Source organism: Meriones unguiculatus, chromosome 19, assembly GCF_030254825.1.
Source record: "Meriones unguiculatus strain TT.TT164.6M chromosome 19, Bangor_MerUng_6.1, whole genome shotgun sequence".
In the NCBI taxonomy this organism is placed as follows: Eukaryota; Metazoa; Chordata; class Mammalia; order Rodentia; family Muridae; genus Meriones; species Meriones unguiculatus.
The window spans coordinates 68,003,588-68,025,302 of NC_083366.1; the positions used below are offsets into that span (position 1 = coordinate 68,003,588).

At 50.5% G+C, this 21,715-nt stretch overlaps 1 protein-coding gene across 9 annotated transcripts in view; it reads left to right on the plus strand.

Moving 5' to 3' along the window:
- Hrh2 (histamine receptor H2) overlaps positions 1 to 21,715 on the plus strand; it is a 43,130-nt gene that overhangs the window by 12,531 nt on the left and 8,884 nt on the right. For 8 of the 9 annotated variants that reach the window (XR_009587773.1, XR_009587774.1, XR_002476748.2 and 5 more), the window contains exon 2: positions 12,136 to 13,642. Coding sequence is in view for 2 of the 9 variants with exons in the window: in XM_060373084.1 (XP_060229067.1) it covers positions 12,582 to 13,642 (1,061 nt within the window). In the remaining 7 variants the exon portion in view is untranslated. Of the gene's footprint in view, positions 1 to 12,135; positions 13,643 to 21,384; positions 21,528 to 21,715 lie in introns of all 9 variants that reach the window. The other variant, XR_002476753.2, reaches the window with a different exon arrangement.

Genomic DNA, 21,715 nt, shown 5'->3' on the forward strand with positions numbered 1-21,715 from the left:
CCGGTGACAGACATATGAATGATAAATCCACAGGTGTCTGGTAAATCTTCCTCTGGACATGCAAACAAACAAAAAACAAAACAAAACAAAAAACTGCCAAGAGCTACCAGCCCACACTCTCCCGCCCACCCCCTTTTGCAGACCAGCCGCCCTTAAACTGCCTTCTGAGACTTCAATTACACTGGCTGTGCTTTGCATTTATTGTTAAGGTGACCTATTTGTGGGAGAGTGATCCTATCCATGTATATAATGATCAGACAACTCCCTTTACAAAATCAACCACTTCAAGGGGAAAACATCAGATAAAAAAAAAATGTAGATGTGCTATTTTGTAAATTCAGAAAAGATCATGAGGACGTGGAGGAGTGACTGAGCTTGGGAAATAGCAGGGGAGGGAGGAGGGGTGAAATAGAAGTTGAATTCTAAGAGGGCTGGCTCTTGACAGACCATAATCAGCTCTGTGACCTCCATCATGGTACCCGGTTTCTCTGTGTCACGTTGCAAAAACAGGATGACAATGGTATATCCCTTGCTCAGAGGACACCGTTCTCCTACAGGCCTCTAGGTGAGGTAATGGGTGTGGAGAGGCTTGGAGAAGGGCTGGCAGAGCACAGAGGATGGCAGAACCTAACCAAATGTGTGAATGTTCTTGGCACGGGTTAGCTGTTTGCTTCTGATATCTATAAAGTGACCCAGCCAATTATAAGGCTCTTTCCTCTACAACTAACCTTTACCCTGCTGGAAGGACAAACCATTCAAGGAATGAGTTTGGGCAAAGAGCCAAGTGCAAGGACAGACCTGGCCCCTGGGTATAGGGTGGTGGAGGTGACGGTGATAGTGATTAGGGAGGCACAGATGGCTGAGATGAGGACGGTGATGGTGGAGATGAGAGTGATGCATCCATCCGGCAGACCTGAAGGCTGAAGGCCTGAAAGACCCCAGGACTCTGTAGAGCTGTCTGTAAAGGAGGACTTGGAGCCTTTTGTGGACCAACAAAGATGTTTGCAAACTCACATACACACATACAAGTTCCAGATCAAAACTAAGAGAGGGAAAAACAGAAACTTCAAGTGACAGCTTGTAACTGGACAATGACACGCATAGCATTAACCATCTAGTCACATCCGAATCCCGAATCTCCCTTTCTGTGCAGTGTGCATAAATTGCAATGCTCCCCCCTTCCTGGGGAATATGGCTTCCAACAGAGAGTGCACAAGACCCTGGACATGTCTCCAAACGACTGGTTGGAAAAAGTTTTGTAAGAAAGCTCTCTGTGTGTGGAAGTGTATAAGGAGACACAAGATGGCTGTCTCTTGGGGGTGTTATAAAGGGGCCTCACAAATGCTAGGGGAAGCTGTGTTGGAATTTTACTCAGCTCTTCTGTTTTGTTACTTGGAAGACATATAACTGCTTCCTTCCTTCCTTCCTTCTCTTCATGCATATGTAGTTGGGGGAAAGTCAAGATGTTCTAAGCCTGATCCTCATCTTTCTGCCAAAGAAACTGAGGGCATGAACTTGTTGACTGTGACCCAGCCAGTCATAGCCACGCCACAACCTAGGCTGGGAAGCCAGAGCTGCAGTAGGTGACTCTCCTCACGCCAGCTCCTGCCCTGAGGCTTTTGTCCCAGGGTGGTGGGGATTTGGGCTCCTCTGACAGGGCAGGGAGTCCTCAGCTCTGCTTCCTTGAGAACCAGGGCAGAAGTTTGCCTTGGCTGCGTTCCCTCTTAGCCCCTGTCGATACGATCCTTCCCCACGCCTGCATGCCAACCCCTGCTCATGGCACACTTTGACCAAACACTTCGATTCCTAATCTATAAAACAGACAGGAGCAGAAGCTACAGAGCTGCAGGGGAGAATAAATGTGAGGGCATGTGTAAAAGGAGCTAGAATGTGGCCCGACACTGACGAGTGCCTGATAAATGGGGCCTTGCTCTGTGATGACAGTCACTCAACATGTATTTGGCCACCCCAGCTAACAGCCGTTGATCTCCTATTGCCTGTCAGGGAGCAATAAAGGGACTCTTAGATCTTAAATTTGAAGGAGCTCACATTCCAAATGGGAGTGATAACAAGTAGGGAAATAAGCCTTGCTAGTATGGGCAAGAGGCTGAGGCAGGAGAATCAAGAATTCAAGGTCATTCTCCCCTACATAGTGAGTCCAAGGTCAGCCTGGCCATGAGATTCTGTCTCAAAAAAATAAATAAATAAATAAATAACTAAATAAATAAATAAATAAATAAGCAGTGAAAAGCATGTTGTGCAAAGGGTGAGGTGGGGTGGCTGTGACATTGGGGACAGGATGGGGGAACAAGTGGGCCTCTCTTCAGAACGAATACCTGGGCTGCACCTGCAGAGTGACATGGAGTTAGTGGCAGCAGCAAAGCTGAGAGAGAGGAGAGGATGTGGAGGAGGGACACATGGGGCTGGCCTGTGGCTGAGCACTGGTAATGAAGGAAGGGCGGAGATTAGCAATGAAATGTCTCATTGAGCAGTTCTCTGAACAACAAGGTGTTTGAAAGCTGGGCAAGAGCAGGATAAAAAAAGACTCAGGGACCCACTTCCTGCTTTCAGACAGACAGACAAGTCTATAGACGGAAAGTAGGCCCGTAGCCACCTGGGCCTGGAGGAGAGGACCAACAAGCGTAGGCACTCCTTCCAGGCTGGTGTGCTCTGGGCAGTTGTGCAGTGTGATAAAGGTCCCTAGAGCTGCCGGCCTGTGCTCTAAAACACTGACCTACATGAATTTCAGCCCAACGGGGAAAAAAAGTTAAACAGGAGTAACGGCTTCCTCAGACAAATGAAAAACAAAAAACTAAGGGGCCTTGTCCCCTGGTGTGGCTTGGCCACCTCCATGCCCTTCCGTCAGATACCAAGCAGATGTCACTGACAGCTGGGCTGCTTGGGTGCTGGACGACGTGGGAAGGCCGTGCTTGCTCCCTGACTCTGACCTAAGCCATGTTCAGAGCCCAGCAGGTCTCGTCACCACTCTGCGGCTTTAGACGAGCGGCTCGCCTTCTCCGAGCCTCAGCTTCTCTGCCTGTCATGTGACAACGCCATTCTTGCTGCAGGTGGGCTACCGCCTGTGTGGGCGTGGCCTGAGGTACTGTGGTAGGTGACCGGTACATGGGAATGGCCGCTGCCAAAGGCACCTTCTCTCTCTATGATCCATCCATCATGCTAGAGAGACCACACAGAACCCATCGCCCGGCTCTGGGGTGATGGGAACCTGGCTAAGAGGCAGCAAGGCTCTTGTCTACCTGGGCCCTGGGCAGCAGGTACAGACCTTTGCCCCAGATAACAGATTCGGATATGCTCACCTTTCACCCTGCTGTGTGTGGGTTGGGGGTAGGAGGGTGCCGCAATGCTCGGAGCAAGGTGGCATGAAGACAAGCCAGCCCTGGCTTTAGGACCCTGTGGCCAGAAGAAACGAGAGGGTGGAATGAAAGCCTCTGTGGAGCTAGGCCTTCCCACAGCCTTCACCAGATGTCTTCCTGCTGCGAAGGCTATGACCGAATGTCCCACCCACTGGGCATGACGAAGCAGATACCGATCTCACCACCGAAAAAATGAAAGACTCCTGTGGCCGTGATTTTCAGGGAGGAAGAAGCCTGAGCTGCAAACACAGGCAGCCAGGCCAAGCGGCCTTTGTCTGCTGAAAAAGCTAAATGCAGAGTTGCTAAGAATAGGGACTGTGGAGGCAGACAGATCTGGACTCAAATCCTGACTTTCCCTCTTCCTGGTTTTAAGGCTCTGGGCAAGCACCACAGCTTGTAAGCTTTGATCTCTGCCTTTGCAAAGTGGGGGAATAAAAATCCCTCCCCTTACAGAATTGTGCAAAGATTAGGTAAAGCAGTGTGCTGCCCCAGGCCAACTGTGAAGTCGACACGCTCCTCTAAGCTGATTCCTAAATGGACCAGCCTCACTGGCTGTTTAGGGAGACCTGGTGTTTTGTGTCTGTTATCCGTTCCCCAGATGGTCTTGAACTTGTTTGCTGAACTGTCTGGGACACACTGCTGCCTTCAGAACTCAGTCAAAATGTCTGAGCCCCCACCCGCAGTCGCATTTTCCTCCTGACAGTCAGTGGGAAGGCTTGCGGCAAGGCAGGCAGTGTCATCTCTACTGTAACAAAAGAGGAACCTTTGGGAATGTGGAGTAGTCACAGACATGACCACAGGCTATGAACCTCATGGAGGGATGGAGAGTGGGCCCGGGCTTCTAAGGGCGGAGGTGGTGGGCTGTTTATGAAGCACCCTCTCTGTAACCTAGAACACATTTCAGCTCTGCCTCCAATCCTCCTTAACGTGGCCTGGTCACCTGCTTCCTTTCTGGTCGCTGTCTCTTCTACCCGGCATACCCAGCCCCTTCCCTTTTCCACAGGACAAATCATGTGGTTTTTGAGGCGGTGACATGAAAAATGAAAAGTCCGGAAAGGTCCCCAAAAGAGAGTAGTGAAAAGGAAGTCTTCCAGCCTTCATGTGGCTACCCATTTCCTCCCTGGAAGCATGGGAAGCCTCCCACGTGACTTAGAAGCTTCCTCAGTGCAGGTGCTCTAAGCTAGTCTTGGTGGCTCCCCCACCTGTGTGCACTTTTACGTTCTTTCCAGTCTCTGCTAACACATGCACAACTGCTGGGTGGAGTGTGCAGCTTGTAATGGGGCTCCCACTTGTAACCCCAGCTACTAAGAAGCTGGGGCCGGAGGATAGCGTGAACCATCTGTCCAGAGACATCCTGAACAATAGAGGGCGAGTCTCGTCTCAGGATAAATGAGTAAATGATTACTGATTATGATGATGACTGATGATGATAATGGGTGTTTCTAGACTCAAGAAAATGCTGCCTTTCTCAAAGTTTGTGTTCTGCATGCATACATGAGAACACACACACACATATACACATATATGTACTTCTCATACCCTCTTACACACAGACTCACACACTAATTCACATAACACTCAGCACACACATGCGTGCATACTCACCCTCCTATTCACACACATACAGACTCTGGCATAGGCACTCACACTTGACACACTCACACACGCTCTCACATACACACTCACCCACGCACACACTCAGAAGTGTCCCCACCTCAGGGTCGGTTTCCCCGAGTGTCCTTACCACTCTCAGCCCTTACTGCCCCTCCTTGCCTGTGCTGAGTTCCTGGAGAACTGGGATCTGCCATGTCATTTTTGTTTGTGTCTCTTGCTCTTGCTTCAGGCTTCTGCATGAAGCTAAGTCCCAAGTCCCAGCTCAAGATGGACTTCCATGTCAGCATTTCCTGACAGCCCTAAGAGGACAGAGAGCCTCCTGGGAAAGCCATTATCATTTCAGCCACAACCCTTTAAGCCCCAAGTCACCTTGCCAGTGCGGTGGCTGCTCTGAGGCCCGGGAGGCTCTGTCTCTCCGTAAAGAATGGAAGCCATGGTACTTCAGTAGCTACATGCTTCCTGAGTCTGTTTCATGGTGCTTCTTAGGGGTTGGTTGTGGGGTGCGTCTAGCCCTCTCCATCCCTGGCACATGAACACTGAAACAAGCAGGATTGCCTGTGGAGTTAGTGGCCCCAGAGTCTGATCACCTCTGGTGATGGAGAGGTGCCTGCTCGCACAGACCCACAGGGACCCCATAGGTGGCAGGGAAGCAAGGCCCAGGAGTCCTGTTGCTGCCTTCCTCTCTCTCCCATGCATCCAAGGTTAAAGAACACCATCTCTTTCATTGTGGGGTTTCCTCTCCATGTGGGATCTTCTTGCTCCCCACTTTCACTGTTACCTCTTTTCTATCTTCCATGTCTCTCTCACCTCTCCGTGAAGAGAACTTGGTACAACCACAATTAAATAAGCAAGCCTAACACAGTTCCTGAACTTCACCCCCGCCCTACCCCGTGCTCACTGTCTGCTGTGCTTGCTGCTCCGTCCCAAGACCCTAGCACAGGGTCTGCCCCCAGAAGGCGCTCAGGAAACATGGCTGTTGGGTTCTAATCAAAATGCCCTTTAAGGGTTTCAGTTTCCTTATGCTCATCGTTTTCAGACCCAACGAGTGAAGAGGGAAGTACTGTCATTCTGGGCACTTTTCTCACCTAAGGCCAGAAAACTCTAAGGAGAAAACCTTTGGAAGTAGAACCTACAGCTGCCAGATGTCAGAGTCCTGTTGTCACGCTGCCTGCCTCTAGTTCCCAGAGTGCTTTTCTAGAATGAGACTCAGGTCACTCATCATAGGAAGGATGCCCAGTGAGTGTCACCTTCCTTTCCTGGTGCATGTGGTGAAAACATGCGCCACTGAGCCTTAACTGAGCCTCCGCCCCATCTCTGGTTGCACCAGGGATGGCTTCCCTCATGGCCATGCTGTTGATGAAAGCACAGAAGGGGAAAGTCTATTCACCACCAAGAACAAAGCACTGCGCCCAGCTTCACCTGGTGGTATGGGTCCAGCCCAGGCTACTGAACCCAGCTTTATCCAGCAGAACAGGTCCAGCCTGGTCCCCAGCTTAGCTGTTTTTCTAGTCCATGTCCCCTCTGGCATTTCTCCTCAGATTGCAGAAGTGAGGTGAAAGTTGGGGTATCACTTGGGGTATATTTGCCCCCCAAATGAAATGGTGTTCCAGACATTGCCCCAATTCAATTCCTGAGGCAGTTCAGCCAGTGAATCACCCCAGCCCTCCCCAAGAGGAAAGTTCTCACAAGGCTCTGAAAACTCAGAACTCTGAACAGACAACATTAGCCAAAGGCAAGAGGGTGAAATGAGGTGGCTGGAGGATGGGAAAACTACCTCCAAGGACTGGGAGGTAACAGGAAGCCAGGGCTTGGAAGAAGAGTGAAAACCTCCAGGACAAGAAAGGGATGGAGGGCATGCAGGCAGCAGGAACAGCACATGCAAAGGCTCAGACTCAGAATGGCCCTGAAACTTCTCAGAACCAGGAGAAAGTGAATCCACCACACCTGTGCCCCTCAGAATGCTGAGAGGCACAATGGGCATTCAGCAGACAGGAGCTGAGGCACCAGATGGAAGATGGCACCAGATCACCAAGAGTCTCGAATGCCCAGCCAAGAGTCTATAGTAAGAGACAACAAAGGGGACTGACCAGGCCATTCCTGGCAGCCCTGGTCAGTTCCTTACACAGAGCCCAGCATGGCTGGGTGGATGTAATGGCAGCTGTGGCTGCCTCTGAGTGCTGCTGAGCATGCTCTGCGTGGGTAAATTCAGGAAGCACCTCTTTCAAATGTGTTAAGGCAAATATGAAGAGCTATTGAAAGGAAATGTGTAACTGTACAACTGAAGAATTTGTGGGCAACGTGTGAGCTGAGAAAGGAAGTAGCTGAGGGAATAGCATCTCTTTCTCACATGTACAGAGAGGAAGAGTCAAACTGCCTGAATCTGTGCCAAAGATAAACAAGATATCACATGTATTATTTTTTCAACTTTACACAGCAGCTTGGGAATACTCAGTATAAAATAAACACATTCTTACCTGTCCATTCAGACACAGTCACCAGGCCCACTGCACGCAAAGATAACCATTAAGGTGGGGAAACCACATGAAAGTATATACATACACACACTCCACACTGTACACACATCTTTTTATATAGGCAATGGAAAGGATGGATGGATGGGTGAGTGGATACGTGGGTGGATAGATGGATGGGTGGGTGGGTGGATGGGTAGGTGGATGGATACATGGGTGGGTGGGTGGATGGATGGGTGGATGAATGGGTAGGTGGATGGATGTGTGAGTGGATAGATGGATAAATGAATGAATCGATGGATGTATGATAGATGTGTGGATGAGTGGGTGAATGGATGAATGGATGAGTGGATGGAGGGGGTGTAAGTGAGTGGGTGGATGGGTGGGTGGATGGACGGATGGATGGATTGATGATGGGTGAGTGGATGAGTGGATGGATGGATGGATGGATGGGTAGATGGATGGATGGATGGGTAGATGGATGGATGGGTGTATGGGTAGATGGATGGATGGATGGATGGATGGATGGATGGATGGATGGATGGATGATGGGTGGGTGGATGAGTGGGATGGATGGATGGATAGATGGATGGGTAGATGGATGGATGGGTGGATGGATGGATGGGTAGATGGGTGGATGGATGGATGGATGGATGGATGGATGGATGGATGAGAGGGTGGATGGATGACACACCCTCTCAGGTGGATGACAGATGGATGAATTCTGAGATCCAATTGACTAGACCAGTTTAAGTCTAATCAAGGAATGGGCATTAAGAGCAAGCCAAAGGAACTGGAACTTTGTTTACTAGTCAACTTTCCGCACTGTGACAAAATATCTATGGAAGACAAGAAAATAAAGTTTGTTTGGGCTTGTAGCTCCAGAGGTTGAGTCTGCAGTCTTTTGGCCCCTTGGCTTTGGGCTTGTGGCAGCAGAGTACATCATGGCAGGGAGTGGATGACAGAGGTCAGTTCATTTCATGGCAGCCAGGAAGCAAAGGGAGAGACATGAAGGGAAAGAGGCCCAGCACCTTCTGCAAGCCTTCGTTAGGCTTATCCTATTGACCTGACTTCCTCTCTAAAATTTCTAAAAGGACCTGACCTACCCTCTAGAATTTCCACCACTTCTAGTAATGCTACAGGCTGGAGGCCAAACCTTTGACATACAGGCCTTTGGTAGCCCCTTTTTCAAACTGTAGCAGTGAGTTTGAATTTAGGGGCTGCTAGTTATCAGAGGAGTGACATCACTTGGACAGTTTCTCTTGGTCCTAGGGCTATTCTTAGGGTCCTATGATTTCACACAGGCCAGGCCTGTTACAGGGTGCAGAGTTGCTATGATTTACTGATCTATCACCCTCTTCATGGCAGAAGCTCATGTTGTCCTCGTGTTCTTGCCACTCACAAGCCTGCCAACACAAATATCATTGTCTATGCCGCTGTGGTCACATTGCCTCAGGCTGGGGAACAAGTAAAAGAATTTGGTTTAATCTTAAGTGATAGAAAGAGACAGTCAATAGAAATTGGAAATTTCAAAAGAAATTAAGAAAAGGAGATTATAGAGTGTGTCTCTCTACAGATGTGTCCTGCCTATCTACACCCAGAGGGACAGGGGATCTGTGGAAGCCACCCCTCAAATCAAATATCACCTCCTGTCGGGGGCTAAACTATGTGGCAGCTCAGTTGATGCTGCCTGGATGCAGCTGGGGTGTGGGCTTACTGCAGTGAGCAGATAAGCACCTTGGCAGGTTAAAAGTTTAAGAGAGTGTCTGCTGTTGATTATTAATATTTATCATAGATTTATCTTTTAGTTAAACAGTGGTTATTCCTAAACCAGCTGTTTACCCAAATCACCACACAAAGACTAGCATTTGCTTAATTAACCTAGAGCACAATGCTGGGCAATAATTACTCCATCCTAAACCTCCAAGCCCACATAGTTTCCTACCATTCAGATTTTCCATATCATACTTGCTTTTAGTCATATCTTAGGTCCGGTTCATCTCTCCTGGTAGTTCCAAGTCCCCTTCTGCCAATCTCTCCTCTTCAACTCCTCCCACTTGCTTCCTTCTCCTCCCCTCCAGACCAGGGTGTCCCACCCTATTCTCTCCATTGCTCAGCACTGGCTGGATGTTTAATTGACAATATAGAGAACAAATGGTGGCATGTTTACACAAACTTGAGACAGGTAATGCCTAGAATAAGCATCATAATGCAATATCCAGATTGAAATCAGATAGTGGGGTAGATAAATCAGCATTTGAACGAACAAGGGTAAATTGTATACATTCCACAAGAACATTATACCAACAAGTGTCCTTTGCATTAGCCACTGTGATGACATGAGGGTTCTTCTGGGCGAAAGGAGCCACTGGAAGCTAGCCCACAAGTAGATATGGTCCTTTAGGGTGATCATTCTACTCATGGGCATGAGGTGGGATGGAATTAGCACACATTCACCTGCCTTCAGAATGCTCGCAGAAAACTCTGGGAAGCCTCGCGCTAAATAGAAAGGTAATGAAGTGGGCCTTGCATCCCTGGCACCCAGAGGTCCTCAGCATCCTCAGCGCACTCAGAGAAATGACTGCTGGAGAAAAACAGGAGTGAGGGAGATTCCTAGTTATATTGAAAGCTGTTTCACTCAGATTTGAAGACTCTTCCAAATATTAGCGTGAATATCAGCCCGATGCCAAAATGCCTGAGGCCAGCTGTCAAGAAAATGCAGAGACAATTATTATCAGAAGTAGGGAGCTGTTTTAAAAGTCTACCCTTCTTGCTGCCCCTCCAAAGTTAATTAAGTGTGGTGGTAAGACCCACGTTGTTTGGGCTCTTCATGTAATGAAAAACTCCTTTAGAAATGATACCCAAAGGCTCGGCTCACAGGGATAAGAGGCTGAGGCAGCTGGGACAGCAGAGGGTGCCGGGGAAGCCTGGCCCCAGCTCCAGCCCAGCCATTATGATCAGAGAGGCATCTGTATTCAGATTGCAGAGCAGCTACAGGAAAGAGCACAAGAGAGGCAGAATCAATGTCCCTTGGCGAGCCACTTGCTTCTGAGAGGGTTCCACTGTCATTTAGATTTGCACAGTTTCAGTCCTCCAGAGAGCCTGCTGGCTGCTCTCAGAAAAACCAGAAGTGGCTTGTGGACAGGGGGCTAGCCATGAAATAAGGACTGACCTCATTTCTTGTCAACTGGAAATGTTAGGCTGTCACCACCAGAAGGGATTTGTGGAGGAGATCTGGTCCAGGTATTGTGTGTACAACTATTGATCAAGTGGTATTTGCAGGAGGAAAAGGAGGAGGAAAGGAGGGAAGGATGGAAGAAGGGAGAAAAGAAGGAAGGTGAAGAGGGAGCGAAGAATAAAAATGAAGAGGGGAAATTGGAGGGGGGAAAAGTCACTGAAATGCTACAGTTTGAAAAAGGGGCTACCAAAGGCCTGTATGTCAAAGGTTTGGCCTCCAGCCTGTAGCATTACTAGAAGTGGTGGAAATTCTAGAGGGTAGGTCAGGTCATTTTAGAAATTTTAGAGAGGAAGTCAGGTCAATAGGATAAGCCTAACGAAGGCTTGCAGAAGGTGCTGGGCCTCTTTCCCTTCATGTCTCTCCCTTTGCTTCCTGGCTGCCATGAAATGAACTGACCTCTGTCATCCACTCCCTGCCATGATGTACTCTGCTGCCACAAGCCCAAAGCCAAGGGGCCAAAAGACTGCAGACTCAACCTCTGGAGCTACAAGCCCAAACAAACTTTATTTTCTTGTCTTCCATAGATATTTTGTCACAGTGCGGAAAGTTGACTAGTAAACAAAGTTCCAGTTCCTTTGGCTTGCTCTTAATGCCCATTCCTTGATTAGACTTAAACTTAAACTTAAATTAAGAAAAGGAGATTATAGGTGAGAGAGTGGGAGAGAAAGCACTTCCAGCCACATCCTGGCCTGTTACAGCCATGGAACTGAGTGAGCTGACTCGGAAGTGGAAATGTGTACACTGCTAAGTACAAACCAATAAGACGTAGACATGGCTGCTGAACAAGGGTAAAGCTGACATCACGGACAGCAGGTGACAAAAGGCGAGCTAAGTCTAGCCTGCTTTTATGGGGTGAGAACGCTTTGAAATCGCTGGGGCCTGAGGGGAGTCAAGACGGTTTGTAGCACGGTCCGTGCATTCTTTTTCACATGGTCCTATGTGACTGCTTTTATGCTACAGTGGCAGAGTCATTGGTTCAGCAGACACCTTACCCTGCAGGAGTCAAGAAAAAAAATACAGGCTGCCTGGTTGTTTCTCTAAAAAAGTTGGCAGCCCCTCAGTTTACAGTGACCCCACACTTAGAGTAAATTTACTGCTTTTCTTTATCTGCTCATTAAATGTATCATTTAATCAACAGATGGCAAATGCCCACCAGAGGGGTCAGGTACCAGAAGGCAGCAAATGAACACAGTCTTGTCCTGACCCCAACCTTCCATTTACTCTTTTCCTCATAATATAGCCCTACGTCCTGGTACCCTACGAGATCCTACCATGTGCCTTGACCATCTTGGTCTTTTCTAAAGAAGGGTCCCTAGAAGAGTCCCCGTGCCTCCTGGTTTCTCAACAGATGATGGGGGTCTAGAAAGATTTGCCTTGGAACAGGCCATCCTGTTGGTCTAATGCTGAAGTTCTAAACACTCAATCTTTGCATTTTCAGCTCCTGCCACCCCAGAGAGGGTAGCCAATAGTCCTCGACCTTAAGCCATCAATGGGAGCAGACACCGGCCATGGAGAAGGACATAACAGCCTATGTGTATGATCCCTTGCATACAAAACTAAAGACATCTCAAAACACATCCACCAGTGCCTCAATCTCCATGAGGAACCTAGAAGGTAGATACATACTACAGACTTGGAAGGAGTCCGGCTTGGAAGACCAGCTGAGGACTGGAGTGTGAGCTTTTAAGGCCCTGTCTTCATTCTTACTCATGTCCTGTACTTCACAAGGAACAGCTTGATCCATTCCTATACCAGCTTTGGGCCAGTCACTAGACCCCTCCCAGCTTTCCTTTGGGTTGGTTGGAAGACTGAAGCCTGGTGATTGGAGCTAGAAGGAAAGTGTTCAAGGCCAGGGAGTGAGTGTAGAAGTTGCAGGGCCCCAGAATGGATCCCAACAGCACGATTCATTCCTGTTGCTTTGGCTCTATTGTATTGAAAGTCACCATCAGTGTGATCCTCACCATCCTCATCCTCATCACTGTTGCTGGCAACGTGGTTGTCTGCCTGGCTGTCAGCTTGAATCGTCGGCTCCGCAGCCTGACCAATTGCTTCATTGTGTCCTTGGCAGCCACTGACCTGCTCCTTGGCCTCCTGGTGCTGCCCTTCTCTGCCATTTACCAGCTGTCTTTCAACTGGAGCTTCGGCCAGGTCTTCTGCAACATCTACACCAGCCTGGATGTGATGCTCTGCACGGCCTCCATCCTCAACCTCTTCATGATCAGCTTGGACCGCTACTGTGCTGTCACAGACCCACTGCGGTACCCTGTGCTGGTCACCCCAGTACGCGTTGCCATTTCTTTGGTCTTCATTTGGGTCATTTCCATCACCCTATCTTTCCTGTCTATTCACCTGGGGTGGAACAGCAGAAACGGGACCCAAGGGGGCAATGACACCTTCAAGTGCAAAGTGCAGGTCAACGCGGTGTATGGGCTGGTGGATGGGCTGGTCACCTTCTACCTGCCTCTTCTTGTCATGTGTGTCACCTACTACAGAATCTTTAAGATCGCCAGGGAGCAGGCCAAAAGGATCAATCTCACCAGCTCCTGGAAGGCGGCCACCATCCGAGAACACAAAGCCACCGTGACACTAGCTGCGGTCATGGGAGCCTTCATCACCTGCTGGTTCCCCTACTTCACCACATTCGTCTACCGCGGGCTGAGAGGGGATGATGCCATCAACGAGGTGGTCGAAGGCATTGTTCTGTGGCTGGGCTACGCTAACTCTGCCCTGAACCCCGTCCTGTACGCTGCCCTCAACAGAGACTTCCGCACGGCATACCAGCAGCTCTTCCGCTGCCACAAAGCCCACAAAACTTCCCTGAGGTTGAACAACTCCCTGCTGTCCAGGAGCCAAAGTCGGGATGGCAGATGGCAGGAGGAGAAGCCGCTGAAGCTCCGGGTGTGGGGCCGGACAGAAATCACACACACCCAGGGAATCCCACCCAGGTAACCGTGTGTGTGGGCTGGGGTGCGGGAAAACATCCCTCCCTTGGTGGGCATGGTGCCGAGACCAGCCTGTGAGCATCTTACAGAAATCAGCCCTCGTCCTCCCAGTGGCTCACGTAGGTAGAACGTTTACCTTCGTTTTTTAAAGGCCACATTAAAGGTAACTGAGGTCTTATCAAGGTCCACTGAGCTGGGACCTGGACAAATGCTGCTGATTCCCAAGCTCAGAGGTCCTTCTTTTTAACTAAATTGCCCTTCTGCTCAGGTGGCCTAAGTATAAGACTCCAACTCTGCCACCTAGGAGTTGTGGGTGGTCAGTTATACCCCTCAGGGGAGCACTCAGAAGCCATGTGCAAATTGCTTCTTCCTTGAGGAGTGCTCAAGTTAGTAAGAAATAAAAATGGCAGCGGTGAGAAGGTGGGGCCTCAGTAGAACCAAAAGTGTGGATCTTCTGTGTAGAGCTTGAGGAAAGACAGACACAGGGACTTAGGGGAGTGGCTGTCATATACCTGGGCTTTGGAAAGGAGGCTGTGGTTAGCAGATCTGAGTCACGGACAGAAGGCTGTGAGGACCCCTTTGATGCATGGACAGAAGGCTGTGAGGACTCCTTTGATGTAGGCCTGTAGGTAGTTAAGAAGAGAGCTGCACTGATCCATAGGTGGGGAAGAGAGAAAAACAGAATCTTGTAGGCTATCTAAAAAATGAAACAACAACAATAACAAAGCCTGCGGGACACTGGGTAGGCAAAGTGCAGTCATTGGGGAGGCAGGTCACATGACAGTGACAGCAGCAAGGACAGCAACAGCAAGGTTTTACTCCGAGAGGTGCTCAAGCTAGGAAGAAAAACAGACTCAAACTGAGATTTCAATAAACTCCCTGGGGGAAAGCCACTGCGGGGTGTTGAGGGACCCATGGCCCTGCCCGGGGTGCGAGGCACTGGGGACGCTTGCTGTGTGCAGAGCCTCCTCCTGCTTAAGCATGAACAGGGCATTGGAAAGCACGAACAAGGCAGCTGCTCTATTAATGTGGCTTTTCTTTCTCTTCCCACGGACCATGCCTTAGGCCTCCAACCCCCGCCCCATAGTGCTGGTCAGTGGAGTGGACTCACTCAATCATTTGCTCATTCTGAGTTCTGGAGGGCAGCTGTGAGGGCAGAATGAATCATTAGATTCCTGGGCTTCACCCCTTCTGTCCTCATGGGTGCCACTCCCTCCCAGGTGTGTAGCGTCCTCCCTCAGATGTCACACTTTCCCCTCTCCCCTCTCCCTCTGGAAAGAACATTACTGTCCCTCAACTCTGGCCACAGCATCACCCCTGTTTTTCCAGCCTCTGGACCTTCTCCCAAGCCCATCCTCCCAGCCAGCCTGGAGACTGCCTTGTCCCAGCCTGGTGGATTAAATGTTCTCCTCAATCGCATCATCCCATCTCTTTCACTCAGGCAGCCACAAAGCTGATTGATTCATTATGGAGAAAAAAATAAAGGCATAGGGTTATAGATGGCACAGGAAAGAATGGGTGCTGTTTGGTTAGGGGGTATATTGCTTGGTATAGACCTTCCCTGTGAGCTCCTTAGCAGCCTGTTAACCCTAGTCCTTAAGAAACAGTCACTCACTGCACACTTGCAGAAATGGCTAGGCTATGCTGGGCCCCCTTCATTTGCCAACCACAGAGGCTAAGAGAAGGATCCCCCTGGAACTAGAGTTTTAGACAGCTGTGAGCCACCTGACATGGATGCCACAACCAAAAGAGTCCAGGAAGGTTTTCCCCAAGTCACACAAGGTAGGAGGTTCCTAGAAGCTCCAGTGCTGCGTGCTCTCTGGGTCCCAGGCACCTGGCAGGGTCTGAATGTGCACATCTTCACCCTGGGTGTCACCCTGGGTATCAGCTGAGGCGTGCTGCCTGCCCAGCTTTCTCGTAGCAGCTGCAGCATAGAACCAGGGCTCCGATCCTACAGTGTGCAACTATGGTCTGTCTTCAGCTCCTGGGAACAGTGGGCAGACGTGCTTGGCCGAGAAGGGAGGGTCCGGGGAACCCACACACTCCTTCAGAATTGCAGAAGGCTGAGAGCAGCCAGTAACTGGTTTTCTCTCTGATATTCCTGGACAGTGTGGCCTGTGCCTTCCTCAGTAAGGACAGCTCCCAGCTTCCCTTCTCTGAGGGCAAGAACAGAACTCACCCAAAGCTTTTAACGCCACCAAGAATCCTGAAGGTGGCTGACCCAGCTCTCCCAGGTGCAGAGGGGCAGGGCACAGCTAGATAAGGTGGACACCTCAGGAGAGAAATTAGCCAAGCCAAGCCCTGCCTTTCTAGCTTGAGGCTCTGTCTGCCCCTCTCCAGCCCCATTGTGGGAGGCACCTCACCTGTCCCATCCCAAGTCCATCACTAGAAGTGAGCTTTCTACCAAAACCTTGTTAGATGCCTGTGCTCTCAGCACATAGCTGTGAGCAGAGCACTGGCCCTGTCTCAAAGAGCAGCAATGCTCACAGCATGACCATCAACCAGCAGCTGCCCAGAGACAAACTGGCTGGCATTTGGCCACCACCGTTTCAGAGGTGGTAGAACTAAGACTCCAATCTATGCCTGTCTGTCCTCCAAGCCTGGCCTCTTCCACCAACAAATGAACTTGGCTCTGCCTTTGACAGACACCTCAGACTCAGTCCTGTAGATACCAAAAGAGAAAGCCAAGGCGTCAGAGGGCTGTGACCCATCTATACTGCAGAGCAGGCGGGAAGGCTGGCCCATTTGGGCCTCATTCCTGCACTCATTTGCTCCCGTAATCTCTGGAGAAAAGATTCGCAGGCACCTAGCCTATCAGCACTCCTGGGTGTGCACTTCCTCGTTCCTGTGGAGACCCTTTGTTTCTGTCCCTGGCTTGGCAAAGGCTAGGTGACTGTAGGACTGGAGCCTTAGCTGGGTAACTCCTCCTTCACCTTCCAACCCTCCTCTTGCCAAGGAGCCAGAGTGGCCTCTAGCCCCTGAGTCTGCCTTCCTCCCTCTAAAGCCACACAGGCCTTTTCTCGAAGTGACTTGATTGTGGTCCAACCCTTCTGTTGCTTTTGGAATGAAAGTCAGTCTCCCCAGCCACCAAGGCTCTGAATGCCTGGAGCCTACAGTCACACTAATCTCTCATGCACACAGTTGGCACCTCCAACTTGTGTTACGTTTGTTCCCCCATACCAGGGGTCAGGCCCTGCCCCTGTCACTGCTGGGTCCCTGACAGGCAGCGCTGTGCCTGCCATGCTGGTGAATGTCCAAATGAATTTCTTGCCCTGGGTCTCTGAGAACTCTGAGGAGCGATTAACATCACCCCACTGTAAACATCAGGACACCAAGCCTCCAAGAGGGAAGTTTGGGAGCCTAAAAAAGCTCAGAGAGAGCTTCTTCCCTTTTCCTATACATTGAGTCACAGTGGCCCTCCTGCGAGCCTTGGTGTCAGGGACAGATCTCCCAGCAGCACCCAGGGCCTGGGTGGAAGTCTCCCTCGACCTGCCCACCCCCACGAGCTATCACGGATGGGCCTGGAAGAGTGAAGGCGCATGACAGTAGCATAAAAAGTGTCTCTTGGCAGGACAGCCGCCCATAGACCCTTCACCACAGCATGACCTTGCTATGCTGGGGGTGGAGGGCGAAGAGTGGGGGGAGTGGGGAAGGACAGGGGATGTGGAAAAGGGGGAAGGGAATGTGGGAGGGGTTGCAGGAATGTGGGGGAGGGTGCTTTGCTTACTGTTTCAAGATTATTCTCTGGAGATGAGGCTTCAGTATCACGGACATGCCAGAGCTTCGTGTCCAACAGACATACTTCCCCAGAGGAGTTGTTTTGCTAAGAAGGAAAGTTTTCTTCATAGGCCCAAACTCGTTGGCTGGTTCAGGAGCCCAAATGTGTTTATTTCCATCATCTGACCCTCTGACACAGCCTGGATTTTTTTTTTTTTTTTGGTACGTTGGTTTCGGCATTTAATAGCTCCCTCCCTACAGGACAGTGGCTGCCCTCCCTCCCCCTGACTCAGGGGTCCTGATGGCCGTCTTGTATAGGACAGGTCTCCATCTCTTCCCTGATGCCCTGATGATGGCTGCCTAGAGGTTAGATAGACCCAGTGTGAGTCATGGCTCCTCTACTTACAGGTTGGTGGTGCTTGACAGACGGTCTGAGGTGACAACTCTGACTGCCCTTGAGACTAGAAGCACAGGCCCTTACCATCCGTGGCATATGCCAGAGATGCAAATGTGCTTCTTTCCTTTGTCATCCTTCTCTTCCCATCTACGTTTCATCTTCTCCCTTCCCCATTTTCTCCCGGTTGTTTGAGATGCTTTCAATTCATCCTTTAAAGTGCACAGTTAGTCTGGGAGCACTTCTATCCCCTCCCCTGTTTCCTTTTGATGTCACCCCCCAATTCCAACTCATTCCTGCAACCTCTGACTCGAGGGAAGTCCTCTGTCTCTGTAGAGTTGCTGCTCCGGGACATTTTGTGCTTGATTCCTTTCATTTAACGTGATGCTTTCAAAAATCCATTTTGATTATGTCTGGCCTTCCTTTATCTATTCTTTCTGTTTTTGTTCTTCTACCCTTCTTTCCTTTCTTCCAAGTTCCATTCCTCCTTCACCAGGGACACAGGAAGCACTATGGGCTTTGGGGCACAGAAAGTCCGGCTGAAAAGATCTAGTGTAAGGAAGTGTCTGGAACCACCTGGTTGGCCCAGATCCTACCCTCTTCTTCCTCCCTCTCAGATGAGCCCCAAATGCATAGCTACTGCAAAGCTGCTGCATGAGAAGACAGCCATAGCCACAGCCAGCCATGCAGAGAGCACAGGCTATGAGAAGGAGAATAGAAAGAGCAGTGGCCCCTGAAGGGTCACTCACTGGAAACAGTGCACCTGGGGATGGTGCCAGATGGACACTGAACCCCCGGTTCACCTTCTTCTCAGACTGTGCCCCTTCCATGGTTTCTCTCTAGGGCAGGTCAGCAGGCACTGCCTTCCCAGAGCCTGGGAGGAGAGGAAATGGCCACTGCACTGCTACCTTTTCACCTTTAAAAAAAAAGACTTCACCCAGTTGAGCAAACAAGGAAAAATACCCAAAGCTGTCTCCCTGTGGGACACAGCTCCCAGGACAGTGTGCAGCTTGGCAGCAGGGGGAGAGCCTTCCACCCCCAGCCCTGACGCCTTGAGCAGAGGTCAGCCAGTGTGCCCTGCTGGGGAAAGGTTGCCTACCTTCCAGGCCCCACAGGAGATATCCCAGCAGGAAACAGATGGGAATGTTTTTTTTCCTTCAGAGTGTCAGCTAGGGTCCACACCTAAACTTAAAAAACAGAGAAGGAAAAGCTCGTATTGCCCGTGCCTTGGCGGTACTGTGTCTGTGCTGAGGTGCAGACACTTAGCACTGTGCTAGAATTGCCTGCGTGGTTCAGCATGGTGTCATCCAATGGCAGGCTATGCCATACAGCTGAGGGGTATGCAAGGCCCAGGCAGCTCCAAGGTGCAATCCGCACTGTGGTGTCCGCACAATGGCCTATCTCCTAACGATGTACCAGTTGCTAAATAACACATGGCCATGCTGTCTGCCACCATAGCTCAAAGGCAACGGTGAACAAAGAACAATGCATGAAGGTGACTGTGTCCCACTCAAGTATTTTTCATAAATGTTAAAATGTCAGTTGCATAACATTGTCATGGGTCATGGAGGGCTGCTTTACATTTTTATAGCCTTTTTATTTGAACAGGCAGTAGGTAAGACTGGACCCATGGACTACAATGATCCAAGGCTGGTGTAAGTAAGGGTAAGACAGGAATGCCAATTCCCAGCTACATGCTTTGTGACTTCAGGTGTATACTTGCCCTCTCTGAGTTCCAATTTGCCCATCTGAAAAAAAAAAAATGAGGATTAAAACCACCTCCCTAAAAGCATCAGGATGAAATTTAGCACCAGTTCACGCACAGTGCCTGGCACAGCTGTGCACACGCCCGGAAGGTGGAGGAATTTGTTTTCCAGTGGCCTCTTGGCGTGGGAGACGCTGAAAGGCCTGGGGCTTCGGTGGCTTTCTCGGGGCACTGCTGAGTTGGCTCCTGAGCCTGAGCCTCGTGTCGCTCATCTGAAAGCTGGGAACTTGGATGAATCACAGGGGACCCTTCCAACAATAACCACATATACATGCTTAGCAAGGAAGTGAAATTATGCCCACAACCCCAACTGTGTCGTGTCAAGAATCCCTGGCAGTGGCGATGAGGAACGTGGTCTTCATAGAAATGAATCACTTAACGTGTAGAGGCGAACGCAACAAAATCTGTTCCTGTCATGATTAGCTACAAGTGCCTGAGCAGGGCCGGGTGAGGGCACTGGCTACGCAAGCTGGCTCTGCAGCAAGCTCCCCAGCCTCAGGGACAGGCGGCCTGGTTTCCTGGCGCCTCTGCCTTTTCTGTAGCAGTGTCGGCTGGCCATGACCCTGAGACCTCTGGTCGTGCCCCAGCAGTGAGCCCCAGGGTGATACTTTGGGGTGATACTGGTATTTCTGTAACACAGAGCTGTTCACAGCAGTGTTGGGGGTCAGGATGGGATGGCGTAGCAGGGCGTCTACGTCGGAGACTCCGCTGACTGGGAGGACCAGACATAAGAAGTGGCTGGGGCTTGTACCAAGTGCTGAAGAAGGGCAGGTATTGCCACATGGCTGTCAGTGGGGCTTCTTGTCGTGTATGCGACCCATGCTAACGCTGCAGGGCACAGAGCAAACTGCATCACAGCCCACGTGAAACTCTGCCTTGTGTTGGAGGACTACCACATGCTGTCACACCCGCTGACTGGCATCCAAGATAGGTAACAGGGAAGTCCCAGCTGTATTGCTCTCAGTTCATCCCAGACAGAAAGGGCAAAAGCAAGCCAAGAGACAGGTCCACCCAGCTCCAGCCAGTCCAGCCAGGTCCACCCAGCTCCAGGCAGGTCCACCCAGATCCAGCCAGATCCAGCCAGATCCAGCCAGGTCCAGCCAGGTCCAGCCAGATCCAGCCAGGTCCAGCCAGGTAAGCTGTTGGATTACTGGGGTCACATGAGCATGAGCATCCCTGAAAACCCTACCCCAGCTTGAGTGACATCTCTCGGGTGACGCTAACCACTGCAGCTCCCTACACAACTTGCAAGCAGCTGCATCGCCCAAGGGTTTCCTTCTCCAAAGTGATTGTTTCCTTTTGTATAAGCTTGGGAATGAAGTGAGTTCCTCGTAAGCCTTATGACCTCCTGAGTCCCCTTTTCCCCTCTTGGCGGGAATATTAATTTTTGTTCAAATAGAATCCACAACCAAAAGTCACAGGGAATCCTCTTTCTCACTCCTACGACTCCTATCCACACAAAGGTGCACACATGATGAGAGCTTTGTGCTCTGCCCTCTTCATCTTTCCCTGTGAGGGCTGGCCTCTAAGAAGTCTTGACCTCCCCTCTTTCTCTTTCTTCCTTCCCCCTTCTCTCCCCACCCCCGGAGGTGATGATGCTTGCTCTGATTCATCAAATCTTTGATTCATCCAGTTTCGCTTTTGTGAGCTCACTCCCAGTCCCTCTGAAGTTGGCCATCCGAGACAGCACCCTCCCAAGGGGCAGCTGGCTGACCTGAGCATTACTGCCTCTCTCTAAAACTGCCTCTGTCTGAGAAGTGGGGCAACTGTGTCAGCACCCCCCACTCTGGTGCAGGGAAAGGACCGTCAGCGCATGCTTGGAGCCTGGCTGTTCCCTGGGCTAAGAGTCTTCCTCTCGTTCCGCAACAGGGAGCAGACAGACCAGGATTTCACAGATGAAGGAAAACCTTAAGTTCCCAGGGTCAGACACGTCTGTCACTTCCGAGTGAGACCCGGTGGCTTTGGACGCTGAAGGCGGTCACTACAGGACTCGCCCACCTCCAGCCTCCGGGGTAAGTTCCTCAGGCTGTCTGAGCCCCTCTAGACCCGTTCTTTGGCATTTCTGGGCCAGCACAATGGAAGGTCTGGCCTGGATCATAGCTGGCCAGCTGCTAAGCTTTTCTGGGCACTGTCAGGAACCAGTGTGTTGCCTCCTATCTGTCTGCTGTTGTAAGCAATCCATAATGAATGTCCTTGAACA